This window comes from Mustela nivalis (assembly GCF_964662115.1).
Source record: "Mustela nivalis genome assembly, chromosome: 3".
Lineage (NCBI taxonomy): Eukaryota > Metazoa > Chordata > Mammalia > Carnivora > Mustelidae > Mustela > Mustela nivalis.
The window spans coordinates 107608557-107629090 of record NC_139022.1 but is presented as its reverse complement, the minus strand read 5'-3'; the positions used below and the strand labels follow the sequence as shown (position 1 = coordinate 107629090).

The following is a 20534-nucleotide window of genomic DNA, read 5'->3' as shown; positions in this document are numbered from 1 at the left end:
AGGCTCTCTGCTTGGCAGGGAGCCTCCTTCCTCCCTCTCTCTCTGCCTGCCTCTCTGCCTACTTGTGATCTCTGTCTGTCAAATAAATAAAATCTTAAAAAAAGGAGTACAGAGTTGTATGAAGCAGAAAGTGAGAAATACCCCAACCCTTCAGCTAAGGTCTTTCCAGAAGCTTTTTAGCACCTTCTCTTTCGTTCATTAAAATAAATATTTCTTGAGCATATATATCCCAGGACTTACGGTGGTAAGTGAAAATAGGTATGGTTCCTCTCATTTATAGTCTTGCAGAATTTGTACTCTTTCAGAATTGGACAGTTAGATGTAAAAATACAGGTGTGTTAAGTGCTACAAAACAGAGGTATGTGATGCATGTATTAAAAGTATATAATAGGGGAGATTTTATCTACACAGCAGCCTCTGGGAAGGCTTCCCTGAAGAATGGACACTTGAGCTGAAATAGAATTAATATGTGTGTGTGTGTTTTGTAATGCTTGATGTTTCTTAGTTTTACACTGTTTTAATTCTGCTGCTTTTCTTTGTATTTATTAGGTACTCTGCATTATTGTCTAATTGATAGTTTGCAGTCTCTTGGAAGAATTTCAGGGAATTTAACACACAAGAATTTCTTGGTCTTATTGTTATCCTGGTTTTCTCTCTAGCTCTGAGGTCATTTCCCTAAGAAAAGACAAAGTACTTTAATTGAGAGGGTTATACAGTCATGTCTTCATAAACCAGAGGTAGACTATAAAAGGCCAAGGGGATAGCAGATAATAGGTTCGTAGCTATATTCTTAAGTACCTCCAGGTTCTGACATAAGAAGTAGCCCACATTTCTGCCTGCTCAATTACTGGCCTTCCGTGCTTACTGTATATATATTTTACTCTATTTAAATTAATTATTTTATTTTTTATTTTGAGAGAGAGCACGCATGAGCTAGTGGGGGGTGGGGCGCAAAGGGAGAGAGAATCTGAAGCAGGTTCCAGCATGGAGCCCAACATGGGGTTCGATCTCATAACTCTGAGATCATGACCTGAGCCGAAATCAAGAGTTGGACACTTAACCGACTGAGCCACCCAGGCACCCCTTTTTTCCCTCACTATTTTAATGCCCCTTCTTTGTTGGTTATCATATGGAAACAAATCTAAATTAAGTGGTATGCTAACTAGCATATGATGTTCTTTGTAGCTCCTTCTCTTTTCCCATTATTAAGATCTTTGAGATTACAGATGTGTGATTTCAGCCCGAGTTCCTGGTCTGAAAAGACCCAGTAAATTGTGAATAAATGAAACATCTACTGTCAAGATTCACCTCACTTCTATTCATATGATCCTCCAAATCTACATGTTCTGTCTCTCTTGAGCTTTAATTTCACATCTCCTTGGCAGTGTGTCAGTGCTTTTACTCCCTTAAAGCCAGCCCTTCACTAGCCCTTTCTTGCCTTGTCTTGGCTATACCTAGAATTGCCCTTTTTAGGTAAGTGATGTCTTTACTTTTTAGCTTTTAAACTTTGACCTTTCTTGGTTGCCCTTGTTTCTCATGTAGGTGGTCACTAAGTCCTGTTGATTATTTGTAATGCCCGTCACAGCTCTTCACTTTTTGTCTCTCCTGCCATCGCTGTCATGGTCTTCATACCCCTCAGCTGGTGTGTCTTCCCATCATAGTTGGATTTCTACTGTGTTTTCCCTCTACCTTCTCCACTCCCTGAGTTAAGTCTCTTCCACTTTTTGAAATTCCTCTTGGAACGTTTCTTTCTGCTTAGAAGTCTGCACTGCACATAGCGTTTCTTCTGGCAGCCTGACTGTAGCCTCATGTTCATTCTTCCCTGTTCTGCATCCATTCTGTGGTGGTGCCTTTCCCTTTTGTTTCGCAAACTGGCTAAGTGTCTTCTTGCCTCATTTGGCTTAATGATCCTTGCTTTTCCTTATTCTTGCCCTATATTACAACTGTATTGCGAATTATAAATTGTCAAATTCCTATTTTGAGCTTGTGATAATTGTTCCCAAAGTTTGTGCTCATCCTTAAAGCTTTTCTTTACCTTAGTGCAGTGCCTGTGGTTGCAGGGGAGAAACTGTGAGCTAGGCCAAGCTCTGTTTTTTTGTACACTGGCTAAGCCTTCTACTTTGTCTGTCTCTAGCCTTTTACAGCCCAGTTATTTTTTTTCCTCAGCAGTCTTATTCACAAGAGTGTAATTTTTTCACCTTTCCCCTTTTACTCCCTATTTTCCAGAGTCTTTGGGATAATTCCTCTTCTTTTCTATTTATGATCCCCTAAATCTCAGTTTGAAAGTGTTTGATCACTAGATTTAATTATATTCACTCAAACTGTAATATTGATGAGAATTAACTGGTTCACCTTACACAGGATGTCTTGTATATTTCCTAATGGGATTTTAGATTTGGGGGGATTCTCTGGTTTTCAAGATAGAAATAGAAATTCCCTGGGTGTTTTCCTTGAGTGACAATCCTGGAGTAATATTGGAGCACTCTTCAGACCTACAGTCTTGAGGCCAGAAGGATGATAACGTGAAGAAAAATTTTAAGTGATAAGAAAGCACTGTGTGATAGTATAATTTGCAGCTTGTTCTTCCTTCAAGGTTAATAGAATAGAATACCATTTAAATAGATGGCTTTGTGTATTTGTTGAAATAAAGTAGCTCAGCTATATTTTTAAAATCCTTGACCTAATATCAAGATGTTCATGATTATTACAAAATAGTAACCACACCATGCCAAACACTAAGTTAAGTGTTTATCTCATTTAATTTTCAGAACTGATATTTATTATATAAAATAGAAAAAAATAGAAGTTTAGGTGTAAATGTTAGATCCAAAATGTGATTAGACTTCAAATCTGGTGTTTTTATGTGTTACAATGCATATATTATTATCCCTGTATAGATTAGCCTTATTGTATGTTTCTAGACAGTTCTTTAATTCTACTGCCTATGTTTTAGCAAACTGAATTTAGTATTTTCTCATTCTGGTGATTAAAAACTCAGATTTTGTGTCTTTATCCACCTTAGCTTTTATGCCTGTGATAAAGCTACTTCATCCATCTTGTCTTTCCCCCTCCTCCCTTCCCCAAAGAGCCATCCCCTGAATTTCTTTTAGCACATAGACACCCTTAAGGCCTCTGCCATTCTCCACTGTGTATTGCAAATGCGAATGGCATGTTTTAATTATCAATTTGTAATTCTTTTAAGTTTGAGTCTGGACCTGATTGACTTTTTTTTTTCAACCTTTCAGCTTCTGGCTTAGTGGTTTACCCTTTTTGGATGCACCCAATAAATGTGTGTTGTATGACTGTGAGTCCAAGATGAAGTTTAACACAGTATATGTGTGCCTCAGCAGACTCTGAAAGCATTGTAGAAAGGGAGCACAGAGGAGGTGGACCACATTTAACTGCCCAGCGATATGTAATCTCTAAAGACTGAAGTTACTTAATATAGCTTTTGGGACTTTTCTTTATTACTAGGATAAGTTCATAGATACTATGGAAAGAATCATATGAATGGTTATGTACACAGCTGACTGAACTGAGAATGGGTATTCATTTTATATAGCGAAAGGCAAAAGGGGCATGAAAAATTGAACCAATTTTTTGATAAGAGATTCAAAATGAAACCTTCAGTCACTAGAAAACCCGTTTTCAAAGGTATTGCATGTTTTCTCTGAATTCACAGAACATACACTAATATATGTGAACGGGAAAAAGTATAGTATCTTACTCTCTTTTTTTGTGTATGTGATGAGAAATTCTTCCATACAAGGACTAAAGTGAAGATAGTGAAATGAATCTATTGCTGTATCCCAAGCACTCTGATGCTTTCATTTCAATGTGGATCAAGGTGTGATTTTGAATCTGATACATTTTACAGCAAAGTTTACAAGAGAAAATTGATCTGTCTGTCATATGGGTATAATAAAACAGTTTTAATCCCAATATAACAATTTTATTTAGAAATCTAAATGTTAATTATTAAGGAAGTGGATGCATGAAATAGAGAGGTTGGTTAAAATCGTGTGTACTGGTGTATACATACATGTACACACACACACACACAGACATACACACACATACTGTGTTCTAGTGTTTAGTGTGGCAGAAATGTCCTAATGAAAATTTAAAAAGCTTTGAAGCTGAGTAAGGCTGCCATAATAAATGTAATTTTTTTTTTTACAGTAGTAGTAAACCCTTAGTCTTTCATACCTATTGACTTGACTTAGCTCAGTTGAGAGAAGAGCGGGTTAAAAATAGATGAAGTTAATAAGATATGTTAAGTGGCAGAAAAAATCAGTTTAAAAATGAGCATATTGAACAGGATTATCCCTGGTCTCTGAAGCTGTATGATCTTGTGATAATATAATGATTGGAATATTTTGGAGAAGTCAGAGATATGGAGAATAATGGAAGAGATCTTTAAGGGAAGAACATTCCTTGATGGGAGGCTTTCTTTTTGGGAGGAAGTATGTACAGTGTTTCAGAGTGTGGGTGGAGCTGGACTGCCAGGGTTCAGTTCCTGGCTCTGTTTCTTATCTATTGAAATAAGCAAGTCACATTTAATTTCCCTTTGCCTGTTCTCTCATCTGTAAAATAAGAATAATGTAATTTACCTGATGTGTCTGTCTTGAGATTTTAATCATTTTTGGTCTCTCAGTGTAAGGTCCTTAACTGTGCTTGATGTGCTGTTCAGTAAATGTTAGTAGTTTATTACAATTACCATCATTATCGTCATCATCATTGAAGGAACTGATTTTCTAGAAAGGAAGCTGTTGGATTCCTTGAAATAGCTACATTCTTTTAAGAAAGCTGGATGTCCAAAAGTCTGTCTTTGTAAGTAACTTTTCAAGATCATTGATGTGGTTTTGTCTGTTTAGTTGGTAACAATACAGACCATGTTCCCTGTTCCAGCATACCACAGTGGAGGAGAGGTTCATAAGGGTAATTTAATTCATCAAGAGCAGCTCATGCCACATGTAGATTTTCCTGAATAATTGGTTCTTAAAAAGCCTTTTTAAAATGAAACCATTTATGGGGCACCTGGGTGGCTCAGTCAGTTAAGTGTCTGCCTTCGGCTCAGGTCATGATCCCAGGGTCCTGGGATTGAGCCGGATGTGGGGCTCGGTGGGGAGTCTGCTTCTCCTTCTCTCTCTGCCTCTCTCCCTGCTTGTGCTCTCTTTCTCTCGCATGCTCTCTCTCAAATAAATAAATAAAATCTTAAAAAAAAAAAAAAGAAAGAAACCATTTAGGGGCATCTGAGTGACTTGGGTAAGCAGATGCCTTTGGCTAAGGTCATGATCACAGGATTCTGGGATCAAGTCCCTTGTCGGGCTCTCTGTTCATTGGAGCCTGCTTCTCCCTCTCCCCCTGCCTCTCCTCCTACTGGTTCTTTCTGTCTCTCTCTCATATGCTCACTCTCCTCTCTTTCTCAATAAATAAATAAAATCTTTTAAAAAAGGAAACCATTTAAAATTTGATCCGTATTTTAAACTAAATTATAAATTACAGGTCTGATTGGGACTTTATCTTCTAAAATTAAAATTTTAGAAAAATATTAGGTTATAATTGTAAACATGTATTCTTAAAATGAACAAAGAATGAATCAAGTTTGATGGATAGGCTTATTTTTAAATTTTTTTTTAACAGAGAGTGCATGAGGTGGAGGCAGTAGGGGGGCAGTGGACAGAGGGAGAGAGTCAGTCCTAAGCAGGCAGGCTTCACGCACTGTGCGGATGCTGACACAGGATTGATCTCAGGACCCTGAGATCATGACCTGAGCCGAACTTTCTGAACCACCCAGGCGCCCCTAATAAATGTAATTTTTCTCACAATAATTTAATAGCATGATAGGGCATCCTTTGTGTTTGTCATTTGTGCTACTAACATAAAGAGCATTTTTATTTTTTTACAAATATATCCATAAAAAATAAACCTTGATTTTACTGAGGATCAAGGTTAATCCTTTGAGATTGAAGGTACTCTCTTTCCACAGAGAGGCCTGCTTAATGTAACTGTAAAAGGGTTGAATTCCCCATGTTCATTGTTCCTCATCAGTGCAAAGTCACTGTAGGAGTACCGTCCATCTTGGCTGTATTTCATCACTCCCATGCCTGTGGGTCTCTTGGAGGCAAAGGGAACTGCAAATATGAGGCTTATGCTGCTTGCTGTGCCATGAGTGAGAAAGTCCTTTGTCTCTGGCTTAGGAGCATCCACGAAACAGTTAACAAATTAACTTACTTGCTTGGGGGGCTGGTAGGGCAAAATTAAATCCCAGATCCTACATTGTTGGGCACTATTTGAATAAACTTTGTGAAATCTTACTGTATTTTGCAAACTTTGCACTTTCACTGGTAGTTTTTAAGTCATTATGGTGAAGGAGATGGTAGTGAATGGGAACCAGTTTTTAAGTGATCAGTTCACTAACAAGTTTTTTGAAGACTTTTTTTTTTATAAATCTTAAGGTGTATAAAGCTCAGTGAACTTTTACTTAGGTGTACATCTGTGTCATCATCACCCAGATCAAGTTGTAGAATATTTCTTTCTCCCTATAAGGCTTTCTTGTCCCCACTTAGTAACCTTCTTGTCATCGATGACATAGGTTAGTTTTGCCTGTTTTTGAGTAGAAATGACATACTGTGTAATCTTATATATCTGATTTCTGTATAATTATATCTCTCTATAGCATGTCTGTGCAATTCATCCGTGTTTCTCCTATGTTAGTTTGTTCTTTGACATTGCTGTGAAGTAGTCTATTCCTTGAAGTTATTACTATGATTTATTATCCCACTCCACTGTTGATGGATATTTGGGTTATTTCCAATTTGGGCAAATAAAGTAAAAATAAAGTTGCTTTGAGCATGTACTTGTCTTTTGATGACAATAGTACCTGTTTTTGTTGGATATATACCTAGGGATGGAATTACTGGGTCATAGAGATTTATGTGTAACATAGAGTGATATTTCACTGTTTTCTTTAAAATATTTTTCTTAAAAAAATTTTTTTTCTGATAACTAATAATGTTTAGCCCATTTTACCGTCTAAGGGCCACTAATATTTTCTTACATGAAATGCCTGATCAGTTCTTTTGCTTATTCATCAGTAAATTTTTATGATGAATTTTGTTTCTCTCTCTTTTTTTTTAAAAGATTTTATTTATTTGACAGACAGAGATCACAAGTAGGCGGAGAGGCAGGCAGAGAGAGGAGGAAGCAGGCTCCTCACTGAGCAGAGAGCCCAGTGTGGGACTCAATCGCAGGACCCTGGAGCCTGCGATCATGACCTGAGCAGAAGGCAGAGGCTTTAACCCACTGAGCCACCCAGTTGCCCCCTCTTTTTAACTTTGTGAGACTTAGATAATGAGTACTTGGATTACTTGGTCATACCACTCACATAGTTTCCAAGCTACAAAATCTTTTTGGAAAGAACACTGTGTGAGACGTTTCCAAAATTTTTAATCATTTAATATTTAAAGATTTGAGTACCTGGTTTGCACCTACTCCTTTCCCAGTCTTAGATTTAAGAAAACACTAATATTGAGTCTTGGGTTTTTGGAATCTGACACCCATTTGGTTTTCTGAAACCGGTCTTGAAGTTGAGCTAATGACATCCTCATTTACCAGTCATTCTCTCTCTTACCCTTCCCCCATTCCATGCCTCTCCCCAAAGGTAACTGCAATGATGAATTTAGTATGTAGCCTTCTAGTCCTTGTTCTGTGTGTACACACAGAAGTAACTTTTCTTTTTTTATTTTTTTTCAGTTAATACATAATATGGTTAGTATTTGATGATGATGATGACAATGATAGTAAGATTAGTAGTTTAAATTTATTAAGCACCTTCTAGTGGTTAACTACAATATGTTATCTGGTCTTCAAGCTTTTCTCCTCTTGTTCTCATTTTTTTTTTTTTAAACTCTGCCTTGTGGATGATATTCTGCAATACCATTTTATCTAATTCTAAGCTCCTCCATTTAATGATACTTCATTGGTAACTTTTTTCTCTTCCCTACCAGTCAGTGTTCTCTAATATGCAGGTGTTAACATGCCGCTCTTTTCTTTCTGTTGAAAACCTGTTTTTTATTACTGTTTTCAGATGTTTGTAAATGCAAAATCTTAAATCTCTTTCTCATCTTTTCCTTGCCAAACCTGTATGTCTACTCATGACCCTTTTCCAGTAGAGTTAACCATTTTCTCTACTGACTAAACTACTTTCTGAGTGTCCTTAATTCTGCTAATGGAGTTCTCATTATCTTAGTCACCTGAGTTAAAATTTGAAGTTTTCATTAATTTCAAGGTACAGTTGATAGAAAAATCAATGACCGTTCATTAAATATTCCTTTAATATGTGGTATGATGCATGGAATAGTGCCAGGTGCTGAAGACTTCCTCCTGGAAGGATTTTGTATTCCATCTGGAAAGTTAAGATCTGTTCTTATCACTGTCCTATTAATTTTATGATATTCAATAGCCTCTTTAGAATTGGGTGGTAAAGGAATTTTTCACCAAAGGGGGTGGCCCTAGGCTCATAATTAAGGATGACTGAGATTTCTCTTGGAAAACCCAGATGGACAAAAGTATAGGATTTGGGCTGGTTTATAAAGTGGTGGGTATGTTAGGTTGGTACTAGATCCAGCCTTTTATTTTTTTATTTTTATTTTTTTAAAGAGAGGGAGTGAGGAGGGTCAGGGAGTGGGAGAGAAAGAGAAAATGTTAAACCAGCTCCATGCCTAGCATGGAGCCCAACACGGAGCCCAACACGGGGCTTGATTGCATAATCCTGAGATGAGGACTTGAGCCAAAAATAAGAGTTGGACGCTTAACCCACCCAGGTGCCCCAGATCCAACCATTTTTTGGAGTCTTGATTCTTCCTTTGAAAACTCATGATCATAATTCATGTTTGAAGGGCAGCTTTTAGTGCATCTGTTGTGTTTGTGTTTATACATATGTACCACATATTTTATTATTTTTTAAAAAGATTTTATTTATTTTAGAGAGGATGTGCATGTGTGCAATGTTGGTGGGGCAGAGGGAGAGAGGATCTTAAGTGGGCTCCATGCTCAGTGTGGAGCCCGACATCGGTCTCCATCCCATGACCCTGAGATCATGACCTGAGCTGTGAAAGCAGGTGACCCTACATATTTTATTACTTGAACATTTCAGTCATTTAGGAACCATCATCCCATTTTACAGAAGAATTAGTAGAATTAGAAAGAGTTATACCCGGTCATGGTCTTAATATCTTGTCTGGGACAGAATCTGATAATTTTCTGTTTTTTATTACACTACTTTATAAAAATTTAAAAATTGTGAATATTTTGAGTTATGAAATATTTTAACAGAGAAGAAGAGAGAATGTAACATCTCATGATTTGCTAAACTGTTTTTTAATCTGGTTTTAAAACAGCTGAAGCTTTTCCATTCTTTGTCCTTTTTTCCTTTTAGCAGTGGCAACCAGTACTCATTGTCCTGAGACTGCTGTGTATCATTTTTATCCATGCTTTTTTTCTCTTACCATATCTTTCTATATCCATAAATACCGTGTTTTAACCTTCACACAGTTGCTCTGGTAAAGAAATGTATATTTTTCCAAGTTGCTTTTCTTCAGCTCACTCACTCACTGCTTGCTCATTCATTTAATAAATAGGCACTATTCTCAGTCTAGGAGAATTTGATGATGGATAAGGAAGATGAAGCTACCTGCCTACTAACATTTCAGTGAGGATGACATATAATAAGTAAACAAAATTAATATGTTGATTAGGTTAGCATAAATACCATGAAAAGTGAGCAGGGTCAGGAAGTAAGAGAATGATGTGGGAGTGTAATATATGCTATTTTAGAAAAAGTGGCCAGGGAAGTCCTTTTTCAAGAAGTGACATTTGAACAGCTGAATTAATTGAAAGAGTAAGCATGTTAAATAAGATCAGGGAGAATTCCAGGGAAGGAAACATCAAGAGCAAAGGCCTTAAGGTAGAAATAACTTTGTAGCACTTGAGAAATGGAAAGGAATGGTAAAGTGCAAAGTTAGGTAGGAGAGGGGCGCCTGGGTGGCTCAGTGGGTTAAGCCGCTGCCTTCAGCTCAGGTCATGATCTCAGGGTCCTGGGATCGAGTCCCGCATCAGGCTCTCTGCTCAGCAGGGAGCCTGCTTCCTCCTCTCTCTCTCTGCCTGCCTCTCTGCCTACTTGTGATCTCTCTCTCTGTCAAATAAATAAATAAAATCTTTAAAAAAAAAAAAAAGTTAGGTAGGAGAATGTACAAAATGACTTTGGAGGAAAGGCTAAAGGCCAGATCATGTAGGCCCTATAAAGTGATGTTAAGGAGTTTGGATACCAAGTGTAATGGCAAGCCACTGAATAATCTTTGAGCAGAGAAATGACATAGTTTGACATACTTATAAGATTACTTTTATACTACAGTTCTGTGTAGTAGAAAAGAATGTGGAAGCACTTTCTATATTGGAATGGGAAGATCTTGAACATATATTGTTCATATGTTTCTCTGTACCTGTTTCTTTTTAGACTACCACTATGTAAAAAAAGATTTTCTGTATATATTTGTATTTGTTTGTATTTGTGTTAAATTTCTCTGTAAGGGCATGAAAGTCAGATACAAAAGGATTACCTGTAAGAAGGGAAATTGATTGATGATGGGGAGAAAAATGAGAAGGAAACTGAGTACTCTATACTTTTTTGTATGTCCAGAAAATTTAAAAAAATCATACAGAAGTGTATACATATCTTAAGTATCTCACTAGCTGGATTCTCACAAACTGAGCTCTCCCATATAATCACCCATAGGAGAACCAGAACTTCACCAGGATGGCCGAAATTCAGATTTTCTTCTAGTTAATACCCTTCCTTTCAAAGGGAAACCACCTGCCTGACCTCTAATAAAGCGTGCATTAGTTATACCTCCTCATTGTACTGGCACTTGTAACTCTGTTTTCTTCACAACAATTTGTTTTAGATCATTTACTATTTTTATTTTAGTATTATGCAAGTAATGTGTTAATAGATTCGCTTTGTGTAAAGCTTTAAACGATACAGAAATACATAAAACGAATCACAAGGACCCCTTTCTCTTGCCTTTCCCCCATTCCCCATTACCCCATTACCCAAAGGTAACTGCAATGATGAATTTAGTATGTAGCTTTCTAGTCCTTGTTCTGTGTGTACACACAGAAGTAACTTTTCCTTTTTTTTTTTTTTAGTTAATACATAATATGTTTAGTATTTGATGATGATGATGATAGTAAGATTAGTAGTTCAGATTTATTAAGCACCTTCTAGTGGTTAACTACAATATGTTTTTTTTTTTTTTTTTTTAAAGATTTTATTTATTTGTCAGAGAGAGTGAGCGAGAGCGGGCACAGGCAGACAGAGTGGAAGGCAGAGTCAGACGGAGAAGCAGGCTCCCTGCGGAGCAAGGAGCCCGATATGGGACTCGATCCCAGGACGCTGGGATCATGACCTGAGCCGAAGGCAGCTGCTTAACCAACTGAGCCACCCAGGCGTCCCTAACTACAATATGTTATCTGGTCTTCAAGCTTTTCTCCTCTTGTCCCTTTCATCAACTTAATCTCTACATCGTTAATATATTCTCTCCCCACACGTGTGCACTACCCCGTCTGGTCTCCATTATGTTCTGGTGTTACTGGGTAAGATCTCATTTAGCCAGACCTATCTATTATCTACTTTAGGAAATGCTCTATTCATGTTTGCCCACAGATTTTTTTGTTGTTGTTGTTTGTGTCCTTATGCCTTTGAAGTTTCTCTTGTCTTAGACAAGCCAATGATGCTTTGGCTTGCTCTGTTACCTTTACTCTCTGGTCCAGATGGCTTTTATCCTGTATTCTTGATGTAGCTACAGCTGAGCTCAGCTCTTTTAGCACATAACACTTCACAGTCTGTGACCTGTTACTGATACTTTTTGTCTTTCCTTCTATTTCTTTAGTTTAATATGGTCAGTTTTGCCTCCCTGGCAAAAATTACCCCATGTAGGGTTGGGAAGTCCATCCACACAGGAGGAGTATTTACTTTACCTTTGTGCACCTTTGCACCCATTGTTCTAGGTTCTGATCATGGTTCATGACAGTTCGGATAGCCAGTGCTGGTTGATCATCTTGGCACTTACTACATCTCAGTAAGTGTATGTTGAATGAATGAATCAGTTGGCTCTTAAGATGAAACATAATTTGGTGTGTCTTTTTTTTTTTTTCTTTTTTAAGTACCATCATGGCAGTTCACAGTTTATGGCACATAGCAAGCAATTAGATATTATTTGTTGAATTCAACTCAGTTTTATTTTAATTTATGTTTGCCTGGGTTTTAACTGAACACATGTATTCTTTTCTGGGAAGATGGGTCCCAATCCAGAATGGTCTTGATGCCAGAGTTTGGTAGATATTGTCAAAGAGCTGCAGCATTATTTCCAATTTTAGGCACAAGAAAAGGAGCCTCTTGGCATCCAATTTGTTACTGACATCCTTTTTCCAAACATTACTCCTGCTGTTTCACTAGCTACTCATTGTCTGTAGTTGGCTGTGTAGTGACCACAGGGAATTGTACCCATTCTTATCAGTGCAGTGCTGTTGCACATCACTTCCTCTTGTCATCATCTCCAAGAGCTTTGTAAAGGTACAGCGGGGCAGTCTGCCTAGAGCAGGTTCTTTAACTTAGCATGCCTAAAATATCACAGAAGGCAATAGGAATCACATAATTGTAAACTGTCCTCTTCTGGGTTAAACTTTGAATTTATTCTCTTTATATCTCTTCAGCATTTTTAGTTTTAAAAATAGATACTTCACATTTTTCTGAACAGTTATGTGTGTTACGATTTATCTGAGGATTTGTTATCTCTTATGACAAAACTAATTTTAGAATTTGATAAAATTTCCATTTAATAATGTGACTTAAATAGGACTATAGCTTTTGCCCAAACCTTATATAAGTCTATGAAACACTTTACGAACAATAATGACCTTAGGAAAGAGATTTCTCTGAAGACTTGTAGACATTAGGACATGATGTGTTCAAAATTGACATGGCATGACATGGGTTTTAGTGAAGGGAAGTACTTTAGAATCAGACCTTAGAAAGGTATTTGGGGGCTTATTGGCCTGAGGAAAGGAACTGAAAGTCTAGAGTTTACTTGTTTGGAAAATATATAGGAGAGAAGGTAGAGCAATCTGTTTTGCTTTTGGTTATTATCTGGCTTGCCAGTGAGTTATTTGTTCATGTTGTGAAGAAAGGAAATGAGTGGTCACAGGACTTAAGGGAAAATTTCTCTTTCTAGACTTGGGTTTTTTTGTAATAATGCTTTTCTGCTCATATTTAAAAATAACATACTTTCTAATTATATTGATTTAGGTGTATGTTAATTACATGCATTTAAGTTAGGGATCTTATCCTTTTCCCTCTTTCTCTTTCAGGACTTGAACCAATGAAAGAATCTTATGGCACTTATGAAGATAAATGTCACTCCTCCCTTTTTAATTGGAACTTCTGCTTAGAACCTTTATGTGATTTTTCATCTGTGAGCTCTTCTTTGAGTAGCCACTGACTTTGAGTTGCAGGAAGGTCTCCGAAGATTTATATCAAATGACGTCAATGGCCAGCTTGTTTTCCTTTACTAGTCCAGCAGTAAAGCGATTGTTGGGCTGGAAGCAAGGTGATGAAGAGGAGAAATGGGCAGAAAAGGCAGTTGATGCTTTGGTGAAAAAGCTAAAAAAGAAAAAGGGTGCCATGGAAGAACTGGAGAAAGCCTTGAGCAGTCCAGGACAGCCAAGCAAATGTGTCACTATTCCCAGATCTTTAGATGGACGCCTGCAGGTTTCCCACAGAAAAGGCTTACCCCATGTTATATATTGTCGTGTTTGGCGCTGGCCCGATTTGCAGAGTCATCATGAGCTAAAGCCATTGGATATTTGTGAGTTTCCTTTTGGATCTAAGCAGAAAGAAGTTTGTATCAACCCATACCACTATAAGAGAGTGGAGAGTCCAGGTAGGTTTTACCTTGAGAACATTTACGAAAACTTGTCTCTTTCCAATTTATAGTTCAATGGATTTAGTAATTAAAAGGCCATATTAGCCTTGTGTTTCCTTCCTAAAGATTTTAATCTTGGAAGAAATGGTGGATTTTGAATTTAGCTTTTTGTGTATGGATAAAATAGCTCCTAAGTAGTTAATTCTAATTCATGTTCACTGTAAGCAGTCGGTCATATGTACAGGAATCAATTGGAGTCAGTTATTTGCATGCCCTGCCTTTCCTGTGGATGACATGTCTCTCTCTCTCTCTCTTTTTTTTTTTTTTTTTAAGATTTTATTTATTTATCTGACAGAGATCACAAGTAGGGAGAGAGGCAGGCAGAGAGAGAAAGGGGGAAGCAGGCTCCCTGCTAAGCAGAGAGCCCGATGCAGGGCTCCATCCCAGGACCCTGAGATCATGACCTGAGCTGTAGGCAGAGGCTTAACCCACTGAGCCATCAGGCACCCCAACATGTCTCTGTTATATCTAAAACCCAAGTCCGTATGTGTACTACATCCCATTCCTTCTTGTCTACTCAAGAACTTTGTTCATATAGTTATCACCCCTCTCCTCAGGATTACATTTTCCCTCTCTGTTATACTATTTCATGACATGCACATAAGCATGTAATGCTACTGCCCATCATAGACAGAAGTTAAAAAAGAATTTTGGTCCCAACTTCATTCACATCCCCTACCCCTAGTCTCCTGTACTGTTTCTTTGAGTCCTTTTATAGGAGTCTCCTTTTTTTTTTTTTTTTTTTAAATCTCTACGTTACTTTCTTCCCATTCTTTCTGGACACTCCCTCTGCTTAGTCTGTCTTCCTTACCATTTGACTTGTCAAGATCACTGGTGACTGCCTTCCGGTTGGAGGGGTCTTTCTCAGACCTCCTCTCACTTGCCTTTTCAGCATCATTTGAGAAGTGCCTCAACAGAGGCACTTGCTTTCCTTCTCTCCCACTCATAACTTTTTCTTTATTGGCTTCTGAAACATGACACTCTTTTAGTTCTACTTCACTGGCTCTTTTTGCTTAGTCGCATTATTGGCTTATTTTCCTATTTTCACATGACTCAGTCCTTAGACCTTTTCTACGTCCATATTTTTCCTCTGTGGGCTCTCGTGGTCACGTGTCATAAAATCATAAGCTCATTCTCACGTTTTGAACTCCAGAGTGAACTTCTCCTTTGAGTTTTAGACTTCTGTATTCAGTTGTCCACTTGATATCTCCACTTGAATGTCTCTAAACATGTCAGATTTAATATGTCTAAATGGGACTTTTGATTTTTTTCCCCCACCGAGTCCTTTTTACCTCTAGTTTTCCCAGTGGAAGTAAATGGTACCAGCATTCATGTAATTGCTACCTAGAAGTCATTTTTTTTTCTCTTCTCTGAAGTCTTCATTTAAGTTATGAACAAATGCTATTTGCTGTATCTTCAGAATATATCTTAATAATGTCCCCTTTTATACCATCTCTAAACACCACTACTCTAGGACAGACCATCATCATTTTCTACCTTAAGCAGTGTCCTAGTTGTCTCTGCCTCTATTCTTTCCCCCAACCTGTTCTGTTTTTTGCACAGCAGCCAAAGTGATCTTTAAAAAATAGCAAATCATGGGGCACCTGGGTGGCTCAGTCTGTTGTGTGCAACTTTTGATTTTGGCTCAGGTCATGAGCTCTCAGAGTCGTGAAACTGAGCCCCGTGTTGGGCTCCATGCTCAATGGGGAGTCTGCTTGAGATTCCCTCTATATGTATCTTAAGTCAGTTTTTTTTAAAAAAATACCAAATCACATCTGTGCATGTTTAAAACAATTAAGACTTTTATCACATGTAGAACAGATTTCTACAAGACCCTATGTAACCTCTCTTCAAACTTCCTCTGTTCCATGGACTTGGCCTATTCCTGCATCTAGACTTTTTTTCCCTTCTCTATTTTTCCTACTTAACTCTCAGAAAACATGATCTTTTCATGATACATTTTCTCCCTCCATTCAGTCCTTACTCATGTACCACCATCACTACTTGATGCTGTGTTAGGTATTTATTTTATTTACCAACTGATATAAGCAGGAATTTTCTCTGTCTCATTCTGTACTGCATCACCAGTGCCTAGAATGGTCGTAGTATCTGGCACTTAGTAGGTGGTACACAGTAAATATATTTTTTAATGAATGAATTATATAAGCTGAGATACTAGTTGGGTGCATTAATTATCTTTTGCTGCATCACAGATTAAGTGGCTTAATACACATTTATTACCTCACAGTTTCTGTAGGACAGGAGTCCAGACATGGTTTACCTTGAGTCCTTTGCTAGGCTCTATTGAAGGTATTGGATCTCAATGTACGGCTCAGCTAGGGAAAGATCTGCTTCCCAGCTCACGTGATTGTTGATGGGGTTCAGTTCCTTGTGGGCTGTTGGACTCTTCTTGCTGGTTGTTGACTAGAGGCTGCCTTCATTTGTTTGCCACCTTTTTCATAGGTAGCTTGCATTCATGGCAGCTTACTTCTTCAAAAACAGTGGGAAGAGAGAGGGTTTTCTATCGCGTTATATTGTGTCACACATAACATCCTATCACCTTTGCCATGTTCTATTGCTGAGCAGCAATTCAGAGATAATACCTTGAAAGGGAGAGGATTTTACAAGAGTGAATACCTGCCGAGAGGCAGGACTTATGGTGGCCATCTTAGAGTCTGTCTTCCATGCTGGATTTCACATGGAGATAATAAAAGTCTGGTATGGAAATAACACTGGATATGGAGATTAGCTAAAAGAATGGCAGTGATAGTGCTGTTAGGGTTAAAGACCCACATATGAAATTTTAGTATATCATGGTTAAAAAAGAAGATTCTGAAAACTCCCAGAGAGAAAAGATGGGACATATAGAAAGGATTGGAAGTGAGAATGTTGGGTTTCTTAGAGCAGTTATGGATTCCAGCAGATAGTGAAGCAGTGCCCCTAAAATTCAGAGAGAAAAAGTTGTTTATTCTGGAATCTGCAGACAAACAAAAGACAGGACTAAAAATTTATCTTCTTTTTACCTTTCTAAAAATTTCTTAATTATTTGAGAGAGAGAGTGAGAGAATGAGCAGGGGGAGAGGCAGATGGAGAGGGAGAAGCAGACTCCATTGAGCAGAGAGCCGATGGGGTGCATCCCAGGACCTCGGGATCATGACCAGAGCCAAAGGCAGATGCTTAACGATCTGAGCCACCCAGGTGCCCCCTTCCTTTTACCTTTCTTAGGAAACTAATAGAGCATGAGGTCCAGGAAATGGGTTCCAACAAACGAGAAGGGAAGTCGAAGGACTTGAGATCTCCAGCAGACTTACGGATTTAGCAGTCTAGATTGTAGAAGGATGAAGAGTCCAGGGGAAAAATGAGTTAATAGATTACATATTTGTGGCATCTGGAAAATAGTATTGATAGGAATTTAACATATCTGCTGGACTTCTGGAAATATTAGTGGTGTGTAATTAAGATTAAGCAAATGAAGTAACAAGTCAATAATCAGCTTTACTTAAAGCACTGTTCAAGAACAAATATAATCATAGTACATACTTGGCTCAGGAATGAATAATATTTGTACAGATAATAAACACCAAGTGTTGATTTAACCAGCATTTTTAATGTAACTTTATTGAGGGGAATGGGAGTGGGGTAGAATAATGTAAGAAAGCTACTTCATTTGCCACAACAGCAAACCAGCAGATGATGTTTTGGCAAATTAACAATAGCAATATAAGCACATTGTTTAGCAGTGCACAAAATAAATGTTAGAAGAGGTAGTTAAGAGTTTAAATTTGTTGTCTCTGGAAGCTGTATGGGAGGAAACTTAGAAATTGCTGTGTTTGTTATCTCTTGTAGCATCTGCCTTTTTAAACTATGTATTTTGGAGGAAAATAGTCTTTAAAAAGTGATGTGTACAGATAATAGACAAGAGAGAAGTCCATGATTTTAGCTCTGTCTTGAAAAAAAAAAAAAAAGTAGAAGAATCCTTACTGGGTTGAATTCCTCTTTAGTTATTTCACTTAGTCTTTCAGCTTGCTGGCCAGCTAAACATAGAAATTCTTATTGTCTAATGCCCTACTCTCCAGTGGCAGCTGTCCCATCATTCTGTAAAGGGAACAGCATTTGGTAATACACAGTAGAATGAAAAAATCGTAATCAGATGTTAACCACATAATTACAACACTGATTCAGTACAAAGAAAAGAGACGAAAAACAGTATGAATACTGAGTTATAGAACCTCTCATTCCTCAGGTACATCCCTACTTCAGGAAGGGAAGTATGATCTAGTTAACTTAAAGACAGATTGATTTTGTTACTGCTGAATGACGTCAGAGTTGAAGTGAGATTTTTGGAAGTAAAATTACTTTGACAGATATGGGAAAGTTGTATAAGAGATGAACTCATACCGTAGAGTTTAAAGAAATCATGTTTGTTTAGATTTCCTACGGGGTGGGTAGTCAGACATTTCTTTGTGATTGGTCATTTGGGTCTTCAGAGATAGTGAGTGTTTGAATAAAGTTATTAAGCTTTTAAAAAATAGGTTTCTTAAAGTATTTAGGCTTTCTTGGCTATGTTTTCATTATGATCATGTGTAGAAAACTGATTTTGAATGGAAGGCTTCTACTTAGGAAATGTTACTATTTTCACCAGGGAAGGCTTGACTGAAGAACATAAAATGTGAAATCTCTCCAACTAAGAAAGTTGAGATATTCAAAATTGGAAACACTGAGGCTTTCAGGGCATCATAATAGCTGACCTCAACATCACACTCTAATCTCAACTCCTAGTTCAATGCTTAGGCCAACTGTTAATATGCTTTCTCATTCCCCCTTCTGGAGCTCCCCATTTCCTTCTCTGCTGTCCTGTACCTGGCACCCCCTGTTCTTCAGGGTCCAATCAGATGTAATCTTTTCCAGAACGTTTTGATTATTGCTAGATGGAAGTGCTCAACTCTATTGAACTCTCATTACATTAAATTCTTTGTGTTAGGATTGTTTTAAAATATGCCTTCTCTCCTATAACAGGAGTGGTATCTTTCCTGGATTTTCCGTTTTCCAGAGCTCTTTATGCAGGCCTAAATCCTTAGAGTGCTTTTGGTTTAGTTATTATGTAAATACACATTCAAGGTTCTACAAAGCAGCCATTCCTGAAAGTAAATTGTTTTAATAGGTTTACAATTCTACCGAATCCTTTCTATCTATCCTTTAATATGTTTGGGATATTTGCTTTAGTCTTTGCTGACAGATGACTTTTGATTTTTGTCTTTCAGTCTTACCTCCAGTATTAGTGCCTCGTCATAATGAATTCAATCCACAACACAGCCTTTTGGTTCAGTTTAGAAACCTGAGCCACAACGAGCCGCACATGCCACAAAATGCAACGTTTCCAGATTCTTTCCACCAGCCCAACAACACTCCTTTCCCCTTATCTCCAAATAGCCCTTATCCCCCTTCCCCTGCTAGCAGTACATATCCCAATTCCCCAGCAAGTTCTGGACCAGGAAGTCCATTTCAGCTCCCAGGTAAGAATTTATTTTATTGATTAAAACGATGGCCCTTGAGAATCAGTGGTTGTCTTATACTGCTGGCCCTCTGGTGAATTGTTACATGCTAATAGATGGCTATTTTTGACTCTGTGTTCTTTGGTAATTATGTGATTTCAGAAGAGTTTTGGATTTTATTTTGCTGTGTACCATATGTTTTTTAAAAAGGAAGTGGCCATATTTTTCACAGTAATAGAAAAAACTATCTTAAAATTTATATACAGCCATAAAAGACTCAAGAATAGCCAATTCAGTCTTAGGAAAGAAGAATCAAGCTGGAGGCATCACATTGCCTGATTTCAAACTATATTACAAAGCTATAGTAATTTTTCAAAGAAATTTTTAAAAAATTGAAGTATAATTAACTTACTGTTTCAAAGTTACTATGATTAAAACAGTGTGGGATTAGCATTAAAACAGACCTGTAGGTCAGTGGAGCAGAAGAGAGAGCCCAGAAATAAACCCACACTTAGATGGACAGTTAATGACATCTGTAGATGTCTAAGAATCTGTAGCAGGGAATCTGTAGCAGGGAAAGGAGAGTCTTCAGTAAATGATGTTGGGAAAATTGGACAGCCACATGCAAAAGAATGAAGCTGGACTACTATCTGACACTATACACAAAATTAAGTCATAAGAGATTAAAGACTTGAATAAAAGACCTAAAATCATAAAACTCCTAGAACAAAACAGGGAGGCAGCTCCTTGACATTGGTCTTGGTGCTGATTTTTTGAATTGACTTCAGAAGCAAAAGAAGCAAAAAATAAACAAATGGGACTACATGAAACAAAAAAATTTTTGTACTGCAAAGGAAACCATTAATAAAATGAAAAGGCAACCTACTGAATGGGAGAAAATACTTGAAAATCATATATCTGATGAGGGGATAACATGGGAAAGACATAACTCCTACAGCTCACTAGCACAAAAACAAACATTCCAACTGAAAAACAG

The 20534-nt window shown here is 37.6% G+C and overlaps 1 protein-coding gene across 2 annotated transcripts in view; it reads left to right on the top strand.

Moving 5' to 3' along the window:
* The window catches only part of SMAD5 (SMAD family member 5), a 53723-nt gene that overhangs the window by 8024 nt on the left and 25165 nt on the right, over positions 1–20534 (top strand). For both annotated transcript variants that reach the window (XM_082725614.1, XM_082725615.1), the window contains exons 2-3: positions 13432–14003; positions 19307–19558. In XM_082725614.1, the coding sequence (XP_082581740.1) occupies positions 13601–14003; positions 19307–19558 (655 nt within the window). In that variant the 5' untranslated portion in view covers positions 13432–13600. The remainder of the gene's footprint in view (positions 1–13431; positions 14004–19306; positions 19559–20534) is intronic.